The following is a 24,157-nucleotide window of genomic DNA, read 5'->3' as shown; positions in this document are numbered from 1 at the left end:
TCACTATTGGCCGCTGAAAGGTCATAGTTTTTCATTTGCGACCTTTTTGTGACCAAAAACAGAAGGTCAAAAGCTGGCAGTCGTAAACTGAAATTAACGACCTTCTCTGTGAGAAGGTCATAGACGTTTACGACCAAAACAGAAGGTCATTGAACCCATGACCTTTTGTTTTGGTCATCTGCCCAGGCCACATCGGATCCGACGTGGCAAGCTGACATGGCAAAATTGCGACCAAATGAAAAGGTCGTTGACAAGAATCAGCCCGGTCCGATTAGGTGTCTATATGGGCCAAGCCCATTAATTCAGCCTATTTATTGTTTTTTTCCTTTCAAGTTTGGTCAACTACATGGGCCAAGCCCAACAAACTTTTATTTTGTCCAGATTTTTTGGGCCTCGGCCTTTTTCCAGCCCATTTGTCAGTTTTCTTTTGTTTCTTTTAAATTTTAAAGTAGGTCCCACTAGTCAAATGGGAACCAATTACCACAGGTCAGTTCTATATTTTTGCAATTAGATAATTTAATTCAAAAAGAGCCAATAAGGCATAATATTCCATACAACAGCCAAACAAAGTACAATACAATCCTGTACACCCAAAACTGAGATAGTATATTACAACAACCAAGCAAAGTACATAGTAAAAATCTGGTATTCAGCTATAATATACAACTAAATATACACATAACTAGCTCCAGTGAGCCAAAACGCATTCTGGGTGTGGTTTTTTTTTTCAGGATTCTTCTTCCTACAGCTCCTGTACACTCAACTTTTGAAGAATGAAGGCCAGCACCTGCAAATAATAAATTATGAAAAGTTAGAAACATAATCAAGTGAAAAATTTGTTGCATAACTTTAGATTTAAGAGGAAACCATGCATATAACATTCTCATAACAGCGAAAACTGAGATATATTTTGCAAACGATAAGTACCAGCACAGTGCAAGTTAACAGAACAGATGGACAGTACAACAGGTCAGGGAGCAACAAGACACGAGCCGTATGCATTACAAGCAGCCAAACAGTTCAGGGAACAGCAAACAGTCAAACAGTTCTGGGAACAGCAAACATGCATGCATGCAATTGAAGTACGTACTAGTAGTTGTACAACACAATGCCAGGTTGGAGCAAATCATGATTAAGAAAACAATGGCAGCGGCATGGCATAATCAAATAATAATGTGAGCAAACAACTAGATATGAGTCGCACTTGATCACAGCAAAGAATGTGCTAGTAGTGTGCACTCACCAAAGAATGAATGAATCGACATTGATTTGCTACACTGCACCATCCAAGGGGAGCTGACTTCTTCACGGCATCAACCGTATCTAGTATATGTGAAAAAGGGTGTTACAGCACCAATACAGCAGCTTCCTGCTCCTAACCAAAAACAAATACTGCAAGCATTGCTATAAGGAGCTTTGCAACTAACCTTGAAAATGCCCCAGCAAGCTTTGCTAGGAGGCCCATCTCTCTGCTATAGCACCAATACAGCAGCTTCGTGCTCCTTCCGGGCCTGAGCCAGATTTTGCTGCACAATTGCAGAATATGATTCAGGTGACACAACAGATTCACAGCTAAAACTTAGTAGAAACAAGCATCAATTCTAACAGGTAAAGCCCTTGGAACACACGTTGGGGCAGTAATCCATGGGATGGATTATGAGAACTACCAGTTACTGCTTACTAGAGAGATCTGCTGGTTACGATAATAAATGATAACTAGTTTCACGGTTACAATTCTATACATTTGATTGCCAGCACAGCTAAAGGTATAGCTTTTGAGTTATTTCTGTCACTAAGACACTAACTATCAGTAGCCTAAATCAAGCCAATTGATAACTGATATACATAGGCCACTGCCCTGAATCTTCAGCAAGAAAATAGAGAATGTTTTGAATTCACATGTTTATACATCACATCAATATTGTGGGCCCTGATAATACTACAGAATCTGCCAAGTTCAGTAATAACCGGTTGGTGTTGCCTCGGATAGGATTCAGCTAACAACAACACCCGAAGAATGAGCTTCAAACGGGGAGGAAGGATTAGACAGATGATACCTGGACAGAGTACTTGAGCACGATGCCGGGGATGGTGTCCCCGTGATGGACGGCGCGTGAGAGCGCGAATCGGGCGAGGGAGGCAGCGCGCCAGAAGGCCTTGGTGGCCGGGTCACCGAGGACGCGGCGAACGCCCCAGGGCACGCGGAAGGCGACCTCCAGCACGGCGCGGTCGGAGACGACGGCGCGCCAGAGACGGCAGACGCACGCCGCCCGCGCGACGTCCGCGGGCAGGAGCCGGTGCAAGGCCGTCACAGATCCCAGATCCTCGACACTCCAGCAACAGCAATCCAGGGCCTTCTTCTCCTGCTCGTTCTTTTTCTCCTGGGCTTGCTCCTTCTCCTCGGCTTGCTCCTTCTCCTCGGCGTGCTCCTTCTCCTACAACAGCAGCAACAGCAGGTTAATGACAACAGCAGTTTGACAACAGCAGCATGTCAATAACAACAACATCAATTCCTGGGAATGCTTTAATTTAGTCCATTCCTTTGATCAACAACTTTGGAAAATACAATATGAATATGACAGCATCAGCAGCAGCAAGTCCTACACTAAACTAAGCAATCATGATGTTTAACAACAGCAATCATCAGCAACAAGTCCTAACTTAACAGCAGCAAAGAGAAGAAGAGAAGAGAGGAAAATAGAAGAAAAGAGATGAGAAGTTTCTGTTAATGAAAAAGAATTACTCATATTTTCAAATGAATCAAATGAGTAGCTCTACACTGCATGTTTAATTGAAGTAACTGAAAATGTTTCAGTTAATTTAAATTAACAGAAAAAGGGCTATGCTAATCAATTAACAAAAAAAGGTATTATTTACAAAAGGGCTATGCTAATCAGTTAACAGAAAAAGGTATTATTTGAAGTAACTAAAAAAGGTAGTAAGCACTATCATAAAACTATTACACCTCCGTCATATGTAAAACAAACAAGTCGCTCAGCTCTGTGTCAGATATAAAATAAACTACAACAAAATCATCTGTGTACAGGAAAGAATGTGCCTTGAGACTTAACAACATATCCATAAAAGGTGTATACATCTAATGTCAATTAAAAGAAAAAAGAATACTCATGTCCCTGATAAGATGATGCAATAAATTAGGCTAAACAATTACAACACCAGCAGCCCCTTCCAAAACTCTGCATGGCACGGTTAACACTAAGCAGTCTGCTCGAAATTAGCCTAACAAGTGACTATAACTACAGTCGTAGGCAATAGAACTGTTTCTATTGAACTTCTACAAACAAACTAATAAACACATATGTTCATTTTTCTTGTTTTCAGAGAAAAAACCACTTGAGCTGATTTTCCTTAACAGGTCAACAATGCATATGCAAGTAATTTGACAGAGAAGCAGCCAAAGAAGAAATTCATTCCGGTTAAAAGTATGGCATTTTGAAACCGATAACTGTTGTTTGCGTTCAAATTAAACAATTTCTCCTCATAATTCCTACTCCTAGTCGAAGTTTATCAGCCCAATGGTTTCCCTCTGTCAAGTAATCATGGCATGAATTAATCAACAACAAATGCCAAAAGCTCCAGTTTTGTATCTCCAGATCAATGATCAGCTTTTTCTACCGACGAATGCCTAAATTTCCACCACTAGTGCATATCTAAAATCATTTGCCAGACCAGAGCATTATGCAAACCAAATTTGCACTAGGACTTCCCAAGGCGTCAATCAAGAGCTAAACCAAAAGGAGGAGGATTCATTCGGTCGTCCGGATCAACGCCCCTGTGAACAAGAGGGCTCTCATTCTTGTTACAGGCCCCTCGTCATTGTCTTCATCGTCGATGTCGTCCATGGAGGTCGCCTGCGTGGAAACTTGTAGCATTAGGAGAGAACACACACAGGGAAGGACGAAACTAACACCAGACCTAAGGGAGAAAGTACACTCATACTAGAAAATGAATAGCATTCTTGCAGGCTGGCAACTGAACATTGTGTGTGGGTAAGGTATATGTAAAGGACAACTTATAACCTGTATGTATGCATCACTTCCATTCGTACGTGCTAAGGCCAATTCAAACCCCTGAGACTAGCGGCATTGAATCGTTTTACAGGGTAGAATCATTGTCTCAGATTGGTACACATGCAACTATTGCACTGCACGTACCAACATCGCATCAGGGAGCAGTCAAATCTGAATTTTAGCTGCTATTATAACGCGAAATTGATTTTGGGTTTGGCGTGTGTGACACTGACTGCTGCTGAATAACTGGGCGTGGCCATGGTGGTTAATGCGAACGAAGATGGGAATGGAGGGGACGAGGGGCAGGGACTTACTACTTCGATGTTGATCCTGTAGACGACGTGCAGCCAGCGCTTCTCCCAGCTGCTGGCCCGGTAGGCCAAGGCGAGGAGCTGGCCCTTGCCGTGCAGCTCGAGGCTGGCGGCGCCGTCGGCGACCACGCCAAAGACCGCGACGGCCTTGGCGAGGACGTAGAAGAGGGAGCCGATGCTGCAGGCCGCCGCCCCCGCATGCCGTGTACGCGCCTGCACACACGAAAAAACAGCGATCGATTAGTAACCAGGAAGGAAATCAGATGGCGATTCGAGATCAGGAAATTGACAGCACGCGCTTAACATGGAGGGGGCAGGGCGGGGTGTTTACAGAGGATGAGGAGGGAGCGGGCGGCGGAGACGGCGGGGAGGTCGACGAGGGAGGAGCGGAAGTGGAAGCCCCTGGCCTGGTCGAGGAGGCTGTGCGCGGAGGCGTGGTGGACTCCGGCGCGGAGGAAGTTGGAGAGGAGCGCGGGCGGGAGGAGCAGGTCGAGGAGGACGATGAGGAGCCCGATGTGAGCCTGAGCGGGATCTGGCTGCCGGGGTTGGGGGATAGCGATGGGGAGGGCGCCGCCGCCAAGGGGACGGGAGGCGGATGAGAGGGCCGAGCGGTGAGAGTGTGAGAACGCCGGTGGACAGTGTGGGAGGGAGTGGGGTAGGGGCGGCGGCGCGTCGAGATCCAGAGGAAGGAGTGGGGTTGGGGGCGACAGCGCATCAAGATCCAGATGGTGAGAGCGCCAGGGTTCGCTGTGGGGGGAGAGAGAGGAGTGGTGTGCGGTGGGTTTTTTTCTGAGGGGTAGCTCGCGGTGGGTGGGCGAGAGGGTGAGGTGCGGGCCGTTGGATCCAGAAGCATCTCACGGTGATTTATCCATGATCCAACGTGAGAGGCCCCTAGACCAATCAGAACGCAGTATATATTTTGACCATTTAAGTGGGTCGTAATCGACTAAAAGTAAGGTGCTAAATCATGTTAGCTATTTTATTATGACCTGAATTTTTTTTTTAAATCTCATTGTGTCAGCAAATTTGACTATAGTTTTCAGGAATAATCACAAATTGAAATAAGACAAATATTTTTTTAAAGAGTTATGAGAAATAAGTTCTTTTAAATCATTTTTCATTTTTTGAGTGTCCAAAATGAGTTCTTTTGTTGAGGACCTACCATATATTTGTTACAAATTTGGACCAACTTAATTTTCTAAAATATTAGGACATATTTAATGCACAATTGACCAAATGGTTGGGTGTCAAAAGATTCAATCCACCTATGCTGAAAAAGACAAATTTCCGCCGGTTCAGCAGGAAGCGGGTCAAATTTGAACTGCAGCTGCCTCATAGTTTGCTCTTTATTTTTTCCAAAAATCATTTCTAAGTACAAAAGTATCTATTTAATCATAGAAACATCAAAAAAATTCCAAGATTTAACCACTGGCTACGAACGGTCATGCCCGCCGTTTTGAACGCATTTTGAAATGGGCATGAAAAATTCCAAAAAAATCAAAAAATTGGAAAACCTTCGCCTTGTGTCATTACATGTGACCAAGTTATCAGGAAAAATAATAAACTTGTAATACGAAAATTCTTTTTAAAAAGTGTTCTTAGAAATGAGCTATCATGCGTGAAGATGAATGACTTTCATGTCAAATGATCAATCTCATGGCCACATTCATGGCATATTTTGTTCAAATGATCTCATATTGTGCACAAGGGTGCATCTTGGAATTCCAAACGATGTTGCCTAAGGGAGTTTTCATTTTCTTTGGACGTAAAATTCATTTTCCATTTTCCGAGTGCCCAAAATGAGTTTTTTTTTGTGAAGGACCTACCATATATTTGTTGCAAATTTGTACCAAATCAATTTTATAAAATACTAGGCCAAGTTTAATGCACAATTGAGCAAATGGTTGGGTGTCAAAAGTTTTTATCCACCTTTGGTGAAAAAGACAAATTTCCGCTGATTCAGTAGGGAGAGGGTCAAATTTGAACTGCAACTGCCTCATAGTTTGCTCTTTATTTTTTCCAAAAATCATTTCTAGGTACATAAGTATCTATTTAATCAGAGAACCACCAAAAAATCCAATATTAAACCACTAGCTATGAACGGTCATGCCCGCCGTTTTGACCGCATTTTAAAACGGGCATAAAAAATTCCAAAAAAATCAAAAAAAATGGAAATCCTTCGCATTGTGTCATTACATGTGACCAAGTTGCCAGGGAAAATAATAAACTTGTAATACAACAATTATTTTTAAAAAGTGTTCTCAGAAATGAGCTATCATGCGTGAAGATTCATGGCTTTCGAGCCAAATGATCAATCTTATGGCCACATTCAAGGCATAGTTTGTTCAAATGATCTCATATTGTGCACAAGGGTGCATCTTAGAATTCCAAACAATGTTGCCTAAGGGAGTTTTCATTTTCTTTGCACGGAAAATTCATTTTCCATTTTCTGAGTGCCCTAAATGAGTTTTTTTTGTGAATGACCTACCATATATTTGTTGCAAAATTGGACCAAATCAATTTTATAAAATACTAGGCCATATTTAATGCACAATTGACAAAATGGTTGGGTGTCAAAAGCTTTGATCCATCTCTGGTGAAAAAGACAAATTCCCGCCGATTCAGTAGGAAGCGGGTCAAATTTGAACTGTAGCTGCCTCATAGTTTGCTATTTATTTTTTCCAAAAAACATTTCTAGGTACATAAGTATCTATTTAATCAGAGAAACATCAAAAAATTTCCAAGATTCAACCATTAGCTAGGAACGGTCAAGCCCGCCGTTTTGACCGCATTTTGAAACGGGCATAAAAAATAAAAAAATCAAAAAAATTGGAAAACCTTCGCATTGTGTTATCATATGTGACCAAGTTTCCAGGAAAAATAATAAACTTGTAATACTGCAATTATTTTTAAAAAGTGTTCTCAGAAATGAGCTATCATCGTGAAGATTCATAGTTTGTTAAAATGATCTCATATTGTGCACAAGGGTGCATCTTGGAATTCCAAACAATGTTGCCTAAGGGAGTTTTCATTTTCTTTGCACGGAAAATTCATTTTCCATTTTCCGAGTGCTCGAAATGAGTTTTTTTTGTGAAGGACCTACCATATATTTGTTGCAAAATTGGACCAAATCAATTTTCTAAAATACTAGGCCATATTTAATGCATAATTGACAAAATGGTTGGGTGTCAAAAGCTTTGATCCATCTCTAGTGAAAAGACAAATTCCCGCCGATTCAGCACGAAGCGGGTCAAATTTGAGAAGCGGGTCAAATTTGAACTGTAGCTGCCTCATAGTTTGCTATATTTTTTTTCCAAAAATCATTTCTAGTTACATAAGTATCTATTTAATTATGAAACATCAAAAAATTTCCAAGATTCAACCATTAGCTAGGAACGGTCAAGCCCGCCGTTTTGACCGCATTTTGAAACGGGCATAAAAATAAAAAATCAAAAAATTGGAAAACTTCGCATTGTGTCATCATATGTGACCAAGTTTCAAGGAAATATAATAAACTTGTAATACGGCAATTATTTTAAAAAAGTGTTCTCAGAAATGAGCTATCATGCGTGAAAATTCATGGCTTTCAAGCCAAATGATCAATCTTATGGCCACATTCATGGCATAGTTTGTTAAAATGATCTCATATTGTGCACAAGGGTGCATCTTGGAGTTCCAAACAATGTTGCCTAAGGGACTTTTCATTTTCTTTGCACGGAAAATTCATTTTCCATTTTCCGAGTGCCCGAAATGAGTTTTTTTTGTGAAGGACCTACCATATATTTGTTGCAAAATTGGACCAAATCAATTTTATAAAATACTAGGCCATATTTAATGCACAATTGACAAAATGGTTGGGTGTCAAAAGCTTTGATCCATCTCTGGTAAAAAGACAAATTCCCGCCGATTCAGCAGGAAGCAGGTCAAATTTGAACTGTAGCTGCCTCATAGTTTGCTATTTATTTTTTCCAAAAATCATTTCTAGGTACATAAGTATCTATTTAAGCATAAATGCATGGTTTGGTGGTGATACGTTGAGGTTTGGACGGTGGCCCAGGGCCCCAACTCCAAAGCGCGTAGACTCGCATGCCCGCCATGTGGTCACCGCGTGACCGTGGCGTTGCCATGCGTTCTGGGAAGCCTAGGCATGTCTAGTAGGTTTGGCACTCCCCAGGTAGATGCTTGGAAGAAAATAACAATAGAAGAATCTCACGAGGAGACCGAACAATGCTCAAACATGAATTAGCACCCAAGTGTTTGATTAGTGGTACGAGAAATGCACATGGTCAATGGGCCTGAGTTTTGGCCGAGGATGATCATCTACTAAGGACACTATCTTGGAAAATTTGCAGCTCAAATGGAGGAGCCTAGGTGTCACTTGCTTTGCAACGTACCACACTGGACAGAAATATGAATGTTGAAGCCACACTCACATGTATTGTTAGATGGGGCTCAATTTTTGTGGAGAGCAATGATTTGGGAATATAGAAGATGTGGCAAAAATTCAGCTCATCAGGATATGCCTAGCTAGTACTTCCTTCACAATAGTTCGAGTTGAACAAAAACTTTGGAAATTTGCTGAGGAAGATTTACCAGGCAAATGGAGTTGAATATTTTCATGAGCCAATGATTTGGATAGTAAAGAATGCCCAATTTTTTTGGGAATTTTGGGAATGACAGAAATATAGGTTGCTTCACAACCTAGGGCAAAAACTGACACATGGACATGACACATAGGCAAAACTGATGAGGTGGCGCCTAGTCATAGCAATCCACCACAACTTATAAGGTTATGACCATCTATATTGGTCGTGATCGGCTAGAAATAAGGCAGCAGATGAGTGCTGTCTGCTTTATGACCATTTCCTGTAAGGAAATTACGACCTTTATGGCCAAAATGGTCGATATAGTTGAGGGTTTGGAGCCCCCCGAGCAGCTTTTGACCAATTGGTCTCAAATGGTCGTAGATCTATGACCAATTCTTCCAGGGTCACTGACAGAAGGTCACTAGTTGACATATTTCTTGTAGTGGGAGGCCATGGAGGAGGAAGCACAAGGGGGAGAACCTCTCCTCCTCTCTCTCGGTGGCGTCGAAGTGCCATCGGGAGGGCAATCATCGCCGCGGTGATCGTCTTCATCAACATCACAATCCTCATCTATTTTACGCGGTCCACTCTACCGCACCCCGCTGTAATCCCTACTTGAACATGGTGCTTTATGCCACATATTATGATCCAATGATGTGTTGCCATCTTATGATGTTTTGAGTAGATATCCTTTGTCTTTGGGTCGATTGATGATCTAGATTGGTACGAGTTGTATGTTTTATTTTGGTGCTGTCCTATTGTGCCCTCCGTGTCGCGCAAGCGTGAGGGATTCCCGCTGTAGGGTGTTGCAATACGTTCATGATTCGCTTATAGTGGGTTGGTGAGTGACTGAAACACAAACCCGAGTAAGGGGGTTGTTGCGTATGGGAATAAAGAGGACTTGATGCTTTAATGCTATGGTTGGGTTTTACCTTAATGATCTTTAGTAGTTGCGGATGCTTGCTAGAGTTTCAATCATAAGTGCATATGATCCAAGTAGAGGAAGTATGTTAGCTTATGCCTCTCCCTCATATGAAATTGCAATGACGACTACCCGTCTTGTTAACAATTGCCTAGGACAATTCTGCACACCAATCCACCATTATTCCACACTCGCTATTTATAATATTTAGTAATATATTCTAACTTTATGATAACAGCACCTACTTTTATGTTTTAGCTCTCCGATACCATGCAAAGTTATCCTCTTCATACCCACAACGTAGTTTTATTTCTCGTTGCTAGTTGGAAGCAAACGTTCGGTGTACGTAGAGTCGTATCAGTGGAAGATAGGGCTTGAGAGAATATTGATCTTACCTTTAGCTCCTTGTGGGTTCAACACTCCATACTTATCACTTCCACCTTTGGAAATTGCTGCGATGATTCCCTGCACTTGGGGATTATCAAGCTCTTTTCTGGCGCCGTTGCCGGGGAGCAATAGCGTGGGGTTGATATTCTCGTGTGTGCTTGTTTGCTTTCTTCACTTAGTAGATTCTGTTTTTCCTTTTTGTTTCCGTTTAGTTGTGGGTGAAATATAAAAAAATTAAAAGAATGAAAATACCAAAAAAAATACTTGCCTTTCATGCCTAAAAAGTTTTTCAAAAAGAGAAGTGATTGGAAAGTTATGCATTGAAGAAGTGAGGGTCGACCTTGAGCACTTGTGTTCATGCTCACGGAAACAATGTAGAATTTTTCATGGAAGTTTCTCTGTAAATAATTATCCCCTTGTATATATCCATTATATTATAAAAATAATGTGCCAAGCTTTGGTTTTAGGATGATTAGATTGCTTGTTTGCTATGTGCAGTACAAAAACAGAAACTTTGGCTGTAGTGCTTGAATTTACATTTTTCACTGGGAAGTCAAATAGGTCTGAAACTTTTTGCACATTACTTATGTACAAATTGTTCAAATTGTCAAATTTATTTCATAATTTTTGGACTTACATAAGTTTGATAAACTTCCAGATTACTACAGACTGTCCTGTTTTTGACAGATTCTGTTTTTCGCGTGTTGTTTGCTTATTTTGATGAATCTATGGCTAGTATCGGGGGGTATTTGTTGGGGAACGTAACAGGAATTCAAAATTTTCTACGCATCACCAAGATCAATCTATGGAGTAATCTAGCAACGAGGGGAAGGGGAGTGCATCTACATACCCTTGTAGATCGCGATGCGGAAGCGTTGCAAGAACGCGGATGAAGGAGTCGTACTCGTAGCGATTCAGATCGCGGTTGATTCCGATCTAAGCGCCGAACCACGGCGCCTCCGTGTTCAACACACGTGCAGCCCGGTGACGTCTCCCACGCCTTGATCCAGCAAGGAGAGAAGGAGAGGTTGGGGAAGAATCCGTCCAGCAGCAGCACAACGGCATGTGGTGATGGAGGAGCGTGGCAATCCTGCAGGGCTTCGCCAAGCACCGCGGGTGAGGAGGAGTAGGGCTGCGCCAAGAGAGAGATGTTCTCGTGTCAATGGCAGCCCCAAAACCTCAAGTATATATAGGGGAGGGGGAGGGGCTGTGCCCCCATCTAGGGTTCCCCCCCCCCAAGGGGTGCGGCCAGCCCTAGATGGGAATTGGGGGGCGGCCAAGGAGGGGAGAGAGGGGGGCGCCCCACTAGATGGGCCTTAGGCCCATCTGAGCCTAGGGTTTCCCCCTTCCCCCCTTCCTGCGCCCTGGGCCCCTTGTGGGAGGCGCACCAGCCCACCTAGGGGCTGGTCCCTTCCCACACTTGGCCCACACAGCCCTCTGGGGCCGGTGGCCCCACCTGGTGGACCCCCGGGACCCTCCCGGTGGTCCTGGTACGTCACCGATAGCACCCGAAACTTTTTCGGTGACCAAAACAGGACTTCCCATATATAAATCTTTACCTCCGGACCATTCCGGAACTCCTCGTGACGTCCAGGATATCATCCGGGACTCCGAACAACATTTGGTAACCACGTATATCTATTCCCTATAACCCTAGCGTCATCGAACCTTAAGTGTGTAGACCCTACGGGTTCGGGAACCATGCAGACATGACCGAGACGTTCTCCGGTCAATAACCAACAGCGGGATCTGGATACCCATGTTGGCTCCCACATGTTCCACGATGATCTCATCGGATGAATCACGATGTCGAGGATTCAATCAATCCCGTATACAATTCCCTTTGTCTATCGGTATGTTACTTGCCCGAGATTCGATCGTCGGTATCCCGATACCTTGTTCAATCTCGTTACCGGCAAGTCTCTTTACTCGTTTCGTAACACATCATCCCGTGATCAACTCCTTGGTCACATTGTGCACATAATGATGATGTCCTACCGAGTGGGCCCAGAGATACCTCTCCGTTTACACGGAGTGACAAATCCCAGTCTCGATTCGTGCCAACCCAACAGACACTTTCGGAGATACCTGTAGTGCACCTTTATAGCCACCCAGTTACGTTGTGACGTTTGGTACATCCAAAGCATTCCTACGGTATCCGGGAGTTGCACAATCTCATGGTCTAAGGAAATGATACTTGACATTAGAAAAGCTCTTAGCAAACGAACTACACGATCTTGTGCTAGGCTTAGGATTGGGTCTTGTCCATCACATCATTCTCCTAATGATGTGATCCCGTTATCAACGACATCCAATGTCCATGATCAGGAAACCGTAACCATCTATTGATTAACGAGCTAGTCAACTAGAGGCTTACTAGGGACATGGTGTTATCTATGTATCCACACATGTATCTGAGTTTCCTATCAATACAATTCTAGCATGGATAATAAACGATTATCATGAACAAGGAAATATAATAATAACCAATTTATTATTGCCTCTAGGGCATATTTCCAACAGTCTCCCACTTGCACTAGAGTCAATAATCTAGTTCACATCACCATGTGATTAACACTCACAGGTCACATCACCATGTGACCAACATCCAAAGAGTTTACTAGAGTCAACAATCTAGTTCACATCACTATGTGATTAACACTCAATGAGTTCTGGTTTGATCATGTTATGCTTGTGAGAGAGGTTATTAGTCAATGGGTCTGAACCTTTCAGATCCGTGTGTGCTTTACGAATATCTATGTCATCTTGTGGATGCTACCACACGCTACTTGGAGCCATTTCAAATAACTGCTCTACTATACGAATCCGGTTCACTACTCAGAGTCATCCGGATTAGTGTCAAAGTTCGCATCGACGTAACCCTTTATGACGAACTCCTTTTCACCTCCATAATCAAGAAAATTCCTTAGTCCACTAGATACTAAGGATAAGTTCGACCGCTGTCATGTGATCCATTCCCGGATCACTATTGTACCCCTTGACCAACTCATGGCAAGGCACACTTCATGTGCGGTACACAGCATAGCATACTGTAGAGCCTACGTCTAAAGCATAGGGGACGACCTTCGTCCTTTCTCTCTCTTCTGCTGTGGTCAGGTCTTGAGTCTTACTCAATACTCACACCTTGTAACACAGCCAAGAACTCCTTCTTTGCTGATCTATTTTGAACTCTTTCAAAATCATGTCAAGGTGTGCGTTCTTTGAAAGTATCATCAGGAGTCTTGATCTATCTCTATAGATCTTGATGCCCAATATGTAAGCAGCTTTATCCAGGTCTTCCTTTGAAAAACTCCTTTCAAACAACCCTTTATGCTTTCCAGAAATTTTACATCATTTTGGATCAATAATATGTCATTCACATATACTTATCAGAAATGTTGTAGCGCTCCCACTCACTTTATTGTAAATACAAGTTTCTAACAAACTTTGTATAAAACCAAAAACTTTGATCACTCCATCAAAGCGTATATTCTGACTCCGAGATGCCTTCTCTAGTCCATGGAAGGATCGCTGGAGCTAGCATACCTTTTAGCATCCTTAGGATCGACAAAACCTTTCTGATTGTATCACATACAACCTTTCCTTACGAAAACTGGTAAGGAAACTTGTTTTTGACATCCATCTGCCAGATTTCATAAATGCAGCTAATGCTAACATGATTCCGACGGACTTAAGCATCGCTACGGATGAGAAAATCTCATCGTAGTCAACTCCTTGAACTTGTGAAAATACTCTTTGCCACAAGTCGAGCTTCATAGACGGTAACCTTACCGTCCATGTCCGTCTGCTTCTTAACGATCCATTTATCTCAATGGCTTGCCGATCATCGGGCAAGTTCACCAAAGTCCATGCTTTGTTCTGATACATGGATCCTATCTCGGATTTCATGGCTTCTAACCATTTGTCGGAATATGGGCCCACCATCGCTTCTCCATAGCTCGTAGGTTCATTGTTGTCTAGCAACATGACTTCCAAGACAGGATCACGCATTACTCTGAAGTAGTACGCATCCTCGTCGTCCTACGAGGTTTGGTAGTGACTTGATCCGAAGTTTCATGATCAGTATCATAAGCTTCCACTTGAATTGGTGTAGGTGCCACAGGAACAACTTCCTGTGCCCTGCTACACACTAGTTGAAGTGACGGTTCAATAACCTTATCAAGTCTCCACCATCCTCCCACTCAATTCTTTCGAGAGAAACTTTTCCTCGAGAAAGGACCTGTTAACTTCCAGATCTGAAACAGGAGGTATACCCAACTGTTTTGGGTATTCTATGAAGATGCATTTATCCGCTTTGGGTTCGAGCTTATCAGCCTGAAACTTTTTCACATAAGCATCGCAGCCCCAAACTTTTGAGAAACGACAACTTAGGTTTCTCTAAACGGTGTCGTCTCAACGGAATTGCGTGGTGCCCCTTTTAAAGTGAATACGGTTGTCTCTAATGCCTAACCCATAAACGATAGTGTAATTCGATAAGAGACATCATGGTATGCACCATATCCAATAGGGTGCAGTTATGATGTTCGGACACACCATCACACTATGGTGCTCCAAGCGGTATTAGTCATGAAACAATTTCCACAATTTCTTAATTGTGTGCCAAACTCGTAACTCAGATATCTCTATGATCATATCATAGACATTTTATCCTCTTGTCACGATGATCTTCAACTTCACTCTGAAATTACTTGAACCTTTCAATAATTCAGACTTGTGTTTCATCAAGTAAATACACTCAGCATCTACTCAAATCATCTGTGAAGTAAGAACATATCGATATCCACTGCGTGCCTCAGCACTCATTGGACTGCACACATCAAATGTATTACTTCCAAGAAGTTGCTCTCTTGTTCCATCTTACCGAAACGAGGCCTTTCAGTCATCTTGCCCATGTGGTATGATTTCCATGTCTCAAGTGATTCAAAATCAAGTGAGTCCAAACGATCCATCTGCATGGAGTTTCTTCATGCATATATACCAATAGACATGGTTTGCATGTCTCAATCCTTTCAAAAACGAGTGAGTCCAAAGATCCATCTACATGGAGCTTCTTCATGCGTTCTATACCAATATGACTCAAACGGCAGTGCCACAAGTATGTGGTACTATCATCACTATTTTATATTATTTGGCACGAACATGTGTACGATCGAGATTCATTTTAGGTGCAAGACCATTGAAGGTATTATTCAAATAAACAGAGTAACCATTATTCTCCTTAAATGAATAACCGTATTGCGATAAACATAATCCAATCATGTTTATGCTCAACGCAAACACCAAATAACAATTATTTAGGTTTAACACCAATCTTGATGGTAGAGGGAGCATGCGATGCTTGATCACATCAACCTTGGAAACACTTCCAACACATATCGTCATCTCACCTTTAGCTAGTCTCCGTTTATTCCGCAGCTTTTATTTCGTGTTACTAACACTTAGCAACCGAACCGGTATCTAATACCCTGGTGCTACTAGGAGTACTAGTAAAGTACACATTCATATAATGTATATCCAATATACTTCTGTCGACCTTGCCTGCCTTCTCATCTACCAAATATCTAGGGTAGTTCTGCTTCAGTGACCGTTCCCCTCATTACAGAAGCACTTAGTCTCGGGTTTGGGTTCAACCTTGGGATTCTTCACTAGAGCAGCAAATGATTTGCTGTTTCATGAAGTATCCCTTTTGCCCTTGCCCTTCTAGAAACTAGTGGTTTTACTAACCATCAACAATTGATGCTCCTATTTGATTTCTACTTTCGCGGGTCAAACATTGCGAGTTGCTCAAGGATCATCATGTCTATCCCTGATATGTTATAGTTCATCACGAAGCTCTAATAGCTTGGTGGCAGTGACTATGGAGAACCATCACTATCTCATCTGGAAGATTAACTCCCACTCGATTCAAGTGATTGTAGTACTCAGACAATCTGAGCACATGCTCAACGATTGAGCTTTTCTCCCTTAGTCTGCAGGCTTAAGAAACTTGTCAGAGGTCTCATACCTCTTGACGTGGGCACTAGTCTGAAATCCCAATTTCAGTCTTCGGAACATCTCATATGTTCTGCGACGTTTCAAAACCGTCTTTGGTGCCACAATTCTAAACCGTTAGCATTACGCACTGAACTATCACGTAGTCATCAAAACGTGTACGTCAGATGTTTCGCAACATCTACAGACGACGCTGAGGTTCAGCACACCGAGCGGTGCATTAAGGACATAAGCCTTCTGTGCAGCAATGAGGACAATCCTCAGTTTACGGACCCAGTCCGCACAATTGCTACTATTAACTTTCAACTAAATTTACTCTAGGAACATATCTTAAACAGTAGAGCTAAAGTGTAAGCTATGACATAATTTGCAAGGACCTTTTGACTATGTTCATGATAATTAAGTTCATCTGATTATTTAATGAACTCCCACTCAGATAGACATCCCTCTAGTCATCTAAGTGATACATGATCCGAGTCAAACTAGGCCGTGTCCGATCATCACGTGAGACGGACTAGTCATCATCGGTGAACATCTCCATGTTGATCGTATCTACTATACGACTCATGTTCGACCTTTTGGTCTCTTGTGTTCCGAGGCCATGTCTGTACATGCTAGGCTCGTCAAGTCAACCTAAGTGTTTCGCATGTGTTGCGAGGCCATGTCTGTACATGCTAGGCTCGTCAACACCCGTTGTATGCGAACGTTAGAATCTATCACACCCGATCATCACGTGGTGCTTCGAAACAATGAACCTTCGCAACGGTGCACAGTTAGGGGGAACACGTCTCTTGAAATTTTAGTGAGGGATCATCTTATTTATGCTACCGTCGTTCTAAGCAAATAAGATGTAAACATGACAAACATCACATGAAAATCATAAAGTGACGTGATATGGCCAATATCATCCTGTGCCTTTGATCTCCATCTTCGAGGCGCGGCATGATCACCTTCGTCACCGGCATGACACCATGATCTCCATCATCATGATCTCCATCATTGTGTCTTCATGAAGTTGTCTCGCCAACTATTACTTCTACTACTATGGCTAACGGTTAGCAATAAAGTAAAGTAATTACATGGCGTTTTCATTGACATGCAGGTCATACAATAAATTAAGACAACTCCTATGGCTCCTGCCGGTTGTCATACTCATCGACATGCAAGTCGTGATTCCTCTTACAAGAACATGATCAATCTCATACATCACATATATCATTCATCACATCCTTTTGGCCATATCACATCACATAGCATACCCTGCAAAAACAAGTTAGACGTCCTCTAATTGTTGTTGCATGTTTTACGTGGCTGCTATGGGTTTCTAGCAAGAACGTTTCTTACCTATGCAAAAGCCACAATGTGATATGCCAATTTCTATTTACCCTTCATAAGGACCCTTTTCATCGAATCCGATCCGACTAAAGTGGGAGAGACAAACACCCGCTAGCCACCTTATGCAACTAGTGCATGTCAGTCGGTGGAACCTGTCTCACGTAAGAGTACGTGTAAGGTCGGTCCGGGCCGCTTCATCCCACGATGCTGCCGAATCAAGATAAGACTAGTAACGGCAAGTAAATTGACAAAATCGACGCCCACAACTACTTTGTGTTCTACTCGTGCATAGAAACTACGCATAGACCTAGCTCATGATGCCACTGTTGGGGAACGTAGCAGAAATTCAAAATTTTCTACGCATCACCAAGATCAATCTATGGAGTAATCTAGCAATGAGGGGAAGGGGAGTGCATCTACATACCCTTGTAGATCGCGATGCGGAAGCGTTGTAAGAACGCGGATGAAGGAGTCGTACTCGTAGCGATTCAGATCGCGGTTAATTCCGATCTAAGCGCCGAACCACGGCGCCTCCGCGTTCAACACACGTGCAGCCCGGTGACGTCTCCCACGCCTTGATCCAGCAAGGAGAGAGGGAGAGGTTGGGGAAGACTCCATCCAGCAGCAGCACAACGGCATGGTGGTGATGGAGGAGCGTGGCAATCCTGCAGGGCTTCGCCAAGCACCGCGGGAGAGGAGGAGTAGGGCTGCGCCAAGAGAGAGATGTTCTCGTGTCAATGGCAGCCCCAAAACCTCAAGTATATATAGGGGAGGGGGAGGGGCTGTGCCCCCATCTAGGGTTCCCCCCCCCCCAAGGGGTGCGGCCAGCCCTAGATGGGACTTGGGGGGCGGCCAAGGAGGGGAGAGAGGGGGGCGCCCCACTAGATGGGCCTTAGGCCCATCTGAGCCTAGGGTTTCCCCCTTCCCCCCCTTCCTGCGCCCTGGGCCCCTTGTGGGAGGCGCACCAGCCCACCTAGGGGCTGGTCCCTTCCCACACTTGGCCCACGCAGCCCTCTGGGGCCGGTGGCCCCACCTGGTGGACCCCCGGGACCCTCCGGTGGTCCCGGTACGTCACCGATAGCACCCGAAACTTTTCCGGTGACCAAAACAGGACTTCCCATATATAAATCTTTACCTCCGGACCATTCCGGAACTCCTCGTGACCTCCGGGATATCATCCGGGACTCCGAACAACATTCGGTAACCACGTATATCTATTCCCTATAACCCTAGCGTCATCAAACCTTAAGTGTGTAGACCCTACGGGTTCGGGAACCATGCAGACATGACCGAGACATTCTCCGGTCAATAACCAACAGCGGGATCTGGATACCCATGTTGGCTCCCACATGTTCCACGATGATCTCATCGGATGAACCACGATGTCGGGGATTCAATCAATCCCGTATACAATTCCCTTTGTCTATCGGTATGTTACTTGCCCGAGATTCGATCGTCGGTATCCCGATACCTTGTTCAATCTCGTTACTGGCAAGTCTCTTTACTCGTTCCGTAACACATCATCCCGTGATCAACTCCTTGGTCACATTGTGCACATAATGATGATGTCCTACCGAGTGGGCCCAGAGATACCTCTCCGTTTACACGGAGTGACAAATCCCAGTCTCGATTCATGCCAACCCAACAGACACTTTCAGAGATATCTATAGTGCACCTTTATAGCCACCCAGTCACGTTGTGACGTTTGGTACATCCAAAGCATTCCTACGGTATCCGGGAGTTGCACAATCTCATGGTCTAAGGAAATGATACTTGACATTAGAAAAGCTCTTAGCAAACGAACTACACGATCTTGTGCTAGGCTTAGGATTGGGTCTTGTCCATCATATCATTCTCCTAATGATGTGATCCCGTTATCAACGACATCCAATGTCCATGGTCAGGAAACCGTAACCATCTATTGATCAACGAGCTAGTCAACTAGAGGCTTACTAGGGACATGGTGTTGTCTATGTATCCACACATGTATCTGAGTTTCCTATCAATACAATTCTAGCATGGATAATAAACGATTATCATGAACAAGGAAATACAATAATAACCAATTTATTATTGCCTCTAGGGCATATTTCCAACAGTATTAACCATAGAGAAGTTAGAATACAGTAGGTTTAACACCAATATAAATAAAGAATTAGTTCATTACAGTACCTTAAAGTGGTAGTTTGCTTTATTACACTAACGGATCTCACAAAGTTTCTGTTAAAGTTTTGTGTGGATGAAGTGTTCGAAGAACGAGGAGTTACCGATGTGAGAAGAATAAAGAGAGGCAAGAGTTCAAGCTTGGGGATGCCCAAGGCACCCCAAGTAAATATTCCAGGGATACTGAAGCATCTAAGCTTGGGGATGCCCCAGTTGGCATCCCATCTTTCTTCTTCAACATATATCGGTGTACCTCGGTTTTTGTTTTGTTCACATGATTTGTGTCCTTTGTGTTTTTGTTTTTCCTTTAAGAACCATGCTAGTATGAGATAGCCCTTCATTGATTTACAGAGTACTTCATGTGCTTCACTTATATCTTTTAAGTATGATCTTATAGAATTGCTCTTTGTGCTTCACTTAAATCTTTTGAGTATGGTTTTATAGAATGCTTCGTGTGCTTCACTTATATATTTTGAGCTTGGATATTGGTTAGTCTATATTAATTGTAGAATGCTCCATGAACTTCACTTATATCTTTTGGAGTATGAATAATACTATCATCTAAAGCGGGTTTGGAAGAGTGTCAACTTTAGGAACTAGTGATCCCGCTATTCCGAATGACAAGAATTTTGCTTATGTGGAGAGTAGAAAAATTTCTATGCTGGTAGATCATGAAAAGAATGCTTTATGTGATGGTTATATTGTTGAATTCATTCATGATGCTACTGAAAATTATTATGAGGGAGGAATATATGCCTGTAGGAGTTGCAATAATATCAAGTTTCCTCTCTATGTGCTTAAAGTTTTGAAGTTATACTTGTTTTGCCTTCCTATGCTAGTTGATTCTTGTTCCTATAAGTTATGTGTTCAAAAAATCCCCAGGAATAGGAAGTTGGTTAGATTCAAATGTGCTAGTCATATTCTTCATGATGCTCTCTTTATGTTTCAATTCTTATCTTTTATGTGAGCATCATTGAAATCATCATGCCTAGCTAAAAGGCATTAAAGAAAAGCGCTTGTTGGGAGACAACCCAATATTTACCCTAACTGTTTTTGTGTGTTTACATGATTAAGATACTGTATTAATCATGTTTTATAGCTTTTGTTTCAATAAAGTGCCAAGTAAGACCTTTGGGAAGACTTGGGTGAAAGTTAATGTGATCTTGCTGTAAAAAACAGAAACTTTGCGCTCACGAGATTAGATGCCATTTTTTTTACAGAAGAGTGCTTTTGAGTTGATTCTTTTTGCAGAAGATTAATAGAAAAATTCCTCATGTCCACAAATTTATTTCATAATTTTTGGAGTAGCAAAAGTATGGTTGCTATTCAGATCATTACAGACTGTTCTGTTTCTGACAGATTCTATTTTCATTGCATAGTTTGCTTGTTTTCTAGTTTCTATGGCTTATATTTCTCAATATAAATTGTAGAAATGATAAGGTACAGTAGGCATTGTGTGAGAACAATTATGAACCTTGTCTTTGACAGTACCAAAGTGAATGGTTTACTCTGTATCATACTAACCTATCTCACGAAGTTCCGTTAAGTTTTGTGTGATTGAAGTTTTCAAGCTTTGGGTGAGATATCATCGATATGAGGAGAATAAGGAATGGAAAGACCCTAAGCTTGGGTATGCCCAAGGCACCCCAAGTTAATATTCAAGGAATACTCAAGCACCTAAGCTTGGGGATGCCCCGGAAGGCATCCCCTCTTTCGTCTTCAAAACTATCGGTATACCTTACTCGGAGCTATATTTTTATTCGTCACATGATATGTGTTTTGCTTGGAGCGTATTTTCAATTTTACTTGCTGTTTGAATAAAATCATTGGATCTGAAATCTTGAATGAAATAGAATCCTCCCATGGCTAGTTAATCATTTGCCTACTCAGTGTTCTTCACTTATATCTTTTTGGAGTAGTTTGTCATTTACTCACGTGCTTCACGTATATCCTATGAGTAAATGATTGAATGAATTGAATATCATAAATCTGAATTTATATATGTTTCATATGCTTATAACATGGGGAGTAATGACTTCACACATAATAAGTATAGGTAGTAAACTTATTGAAGGTTAGCAAACTCAGAATTGGTCACTTGAACAATTCATGAAAGAATATGGAAGGAAGAGAGATTTCACATATAAATATACTATCTTGGACATCTTTTGTAATTGTGAGCACTCATTAAAATATGACATGCTAAAAGGTTGACGTTGGACAAGGAAGACAACGTAATGGGTTATGTTTTCTTATATCCGAAATAAAATATATTGTCATTGATTGATCCAACATGCTGAGCTTGCCTTTCCCCCTTATGCTAGCCAAATTCTTTGCACCAAGTAGAGATACTACTTGTGCTTCCAAATATCCCTTAAACTAGTTTTGCCATGAGAGTCCACCATACCTACCTATGGATTGAGTAAGGTCCTTCAAGTAAGTTGTCATCGGTGCATGCAATAAAAATTTCTCTCTAAATATGTATGATCTATTAGTGCGAAGAAAATAAGCTTTATACGAACTTGTGATAGGGAAGAAATAAAAGCGACGGACTGCATAATAAAGGTCTCTATCACAAGAGGCAATATAAAGTGACGTTCTTTTGCATTAAGATTTTGTGCATCCAACCTTAAAAGCACATGACAACCTCTGCTTCCCTCTGCGAAGGGCCTATCTTTTACTTTTATCTTCTACCTTATGCAAGAGTCATGGTGATCTTCACCTTTTCCTTTTACATTTTATCCTTTGGCAAGCACATTGTGTTGGAAAGATCCTGATATATATATCCAATTGGATGTAAGTTATCATGAACTATTATTGTTGACATTACCCTTGAGGTAAAAGGTTGGGAGGCGAATCTATAAGCCCCTATCTTTCTCTGTGTCCGATTAAAACTTTGAACCCATAAATATCACGTGAGTGTTAGCAATTGCGAAAGATTAAATGATAGTTGAGTATGTGGAGTTTGCTAAATCAAAGCTCTGACATAGACCCTTCCTGAAAATAAGATGAATTGCAATTGTTTGATGACTAAGAGCACTGTTTGTTAGTTTTCAAGAAAGTTTATGATCTATACTTTAACATGTGAATAGCTTGTTACTTGACCATGAAAAGTTTTATGAGATGAGCTACTGTTATGACATATAATGATGCTAGAAAAGGTAATTGAAATTATTATTATTTTATCATTTACCTACTCGAGGACGAGCAGGAATTAAGCTTGGGGATGCTGATACGTCTCCAACGTATCTATAATTTATGAAGTATTCATGCTATTATATTAGCAACCTTGGATGTTTTATATGCATTTATATGCTATTTTATATGGTTTTTGGGACTAACCTATTAACCTAGAGCCCAGTGCCAGTTTCTGTTTTTTCCTTGTTTTAGAATATCGCAGAAAAGGAAAACCAAACGGAGTCCAATTGACCTGAAACTTGACGGAGCTTATTTTTGGACCAGAAGAAGGCCACGGAGTCAAAGAGTTGGGCCAGAAGAGTCCCAGGCTGGCCATGAGGGTGGGGGCGCGCCTCCCTGCCTCATGGACAGCCCGAAGACCCCCCTTGACTTGTTCTCGATGCCAACACCTCTCATATATACCCAAACTTCCAGAAAGAAACCTAGATCAGAATTTCCACCGCCGCAAGCCTCTGTAGCCACGAGAAATCTATCTAGGCCCTCTCCGGCACCTTGTGGGAGGGGGCCATCATCACCAGAGGCCATGGAGGAGGATCCCGAAGGGGCCATCATCGCCATGAAGTCCAAGGACCAGAGGGAGAACCTCTCCCCATCTAGGGGGGAGGCCATGGAGGAGGAAGCACAAGGGGGAGAACCTCTCCTCCTCTCTCTCGGTGGCGCCGGAGTGCCATCGGGAGGGGAATCATCGCTGCGGTAATCGTCTTCATCAACATGACCATCATCATCACCATCCTCATCTATTTTACGCGGTCCACTCTCTCGCACCCCGCTGTAATCCCTACTTGAACATGGTGCTTTATGCCACATATTATGATCCAATGATGTGTTGCCATCTTATGATGTTTTGAGTAGATATCCTTTGTCTTTGGGTTGATTGATGATCTAGATTGGTACGAGTTGTATGTTTTATTTTGGTGCTGTCCTATTGTGCCCTCCGTGTCGCGCAAGCGTGAGGGATTCCCGCTGTAGGGTGTTGCAATACGTTCATGATTCGCTTATAGTGGGTGGGTGAGTGACTGAAACACAAACCCGAGTAAGGGGGTTGTTGCGTATGGGAATAAAGAGGACTTGATGCTTTAATGCTATGGTTGGGTTTTACCTTAATGATCTTTAGTAGTTGCGGATGCTTGCTAGAGTTCAAATCATAAGTGCATATGATCCAAGTAGAGAAAGTATGTTAGCTTATGCCTCTCCCTCATATGAAATTGCAAT

The 24,157-nt window shown here is 42.4% G+C and overlaps 1 protein-coding gene across 2 annotated transcripts; it reads right to left on the bottom strand.

Moving 5' to 3' along the window:
• Positions 1 to 498: 498 nt before the first annotated feature.
• Positions 499 to 5,173, bottom strand: LOC120973142 (uncharacterized). 2 transcript variants are annotated; one of them, XM_073508121.1, is made up of 6 exons: positions 4,674 to 5,173; positions 4,346 to 4,555; positions 2,058 to 3,872; positions 1,428 to 1,526; positions 1,244 to 1,323; positions 499 to 787 (listed from the first exon to the last, which is right to left on the bottom strand). In XM_073508121.1, the coding sequence occupies exons 1-3, from the start codon at positions 5,055 to 5,057 to the stop codon at positions 3,768 to 3,770; spliced, it is 699 nt and encodes a 232-aa protein (XP_073364222.1). In that variant the 5' UTR covers positions 5,058 to 5,173; the 3' UTR covers positions 499 to 787; positions 1,244 to 1,323; positions 1,428 to 1,526; positions 2,058 to 3,767. The 2 variants fall into 2 exon arrangements, with proteins under 2 accessions (XP_073364222.1, XP_040254398.1); XM_040398464.3 differs by lacking the exons at positions 499 to 787; positions 1,244 to 1,323; positions 1,428 to 1,526; positions 2,058 to 3,872 and adding an exon at positions 4,039 to 4,165 and having other exon boundaries at positions 4,674 to 5,116.
• Positions 5,174 to 24,157: the final 18,984 nt, after the last annotated feature.

Source organism: Aegilops tauschii, chromosome 1, assembly GCF_002575655.3.
Source record: "Aegilops tauschii subsp. strangulata cultivar AL8/78 chromosome 1, Aet v6.0, whole genome shotgun sequence".
In the NCBI taxonomy this organism is placed as follows: domain Eukaryota; kingdom Viridiplantae; phylum Streptophyta; class Magnoliopsida; order Poales; family Poaceae; genus Aegilops; species Aegilops tauschii.
Note: the sequence above shows the minus strand (reverse complement) of the source record. Positions and strands in the feature narration are given on the sequence as shown.

Excerpts from the sequence above, each read along its gene's own strand:
- LOC120973142 (XM_073508121.1), bottom strand. The coding sequence starts at position 5,057 with ATGCGCTGTCGCCCCCAACCCCACTCCTTCCTCTGGATCTCGACGCGC. Across the intron at positions 4,556-4,673 it reads CCGCTCCCTCCTCATCCTCT|GCGCGTACACGGCATGCGGG; the intron begins GTAAACACCCCG and ends TCGTGTGTGCAG. Across the intron at positions 3,873-4,345 it reads ACAGGATCAACATCGAAGTA|GCGACCTCCATGGACGACAT; the intron begins GTAAGTCCCTGC and ends GTTTCCACGCAG.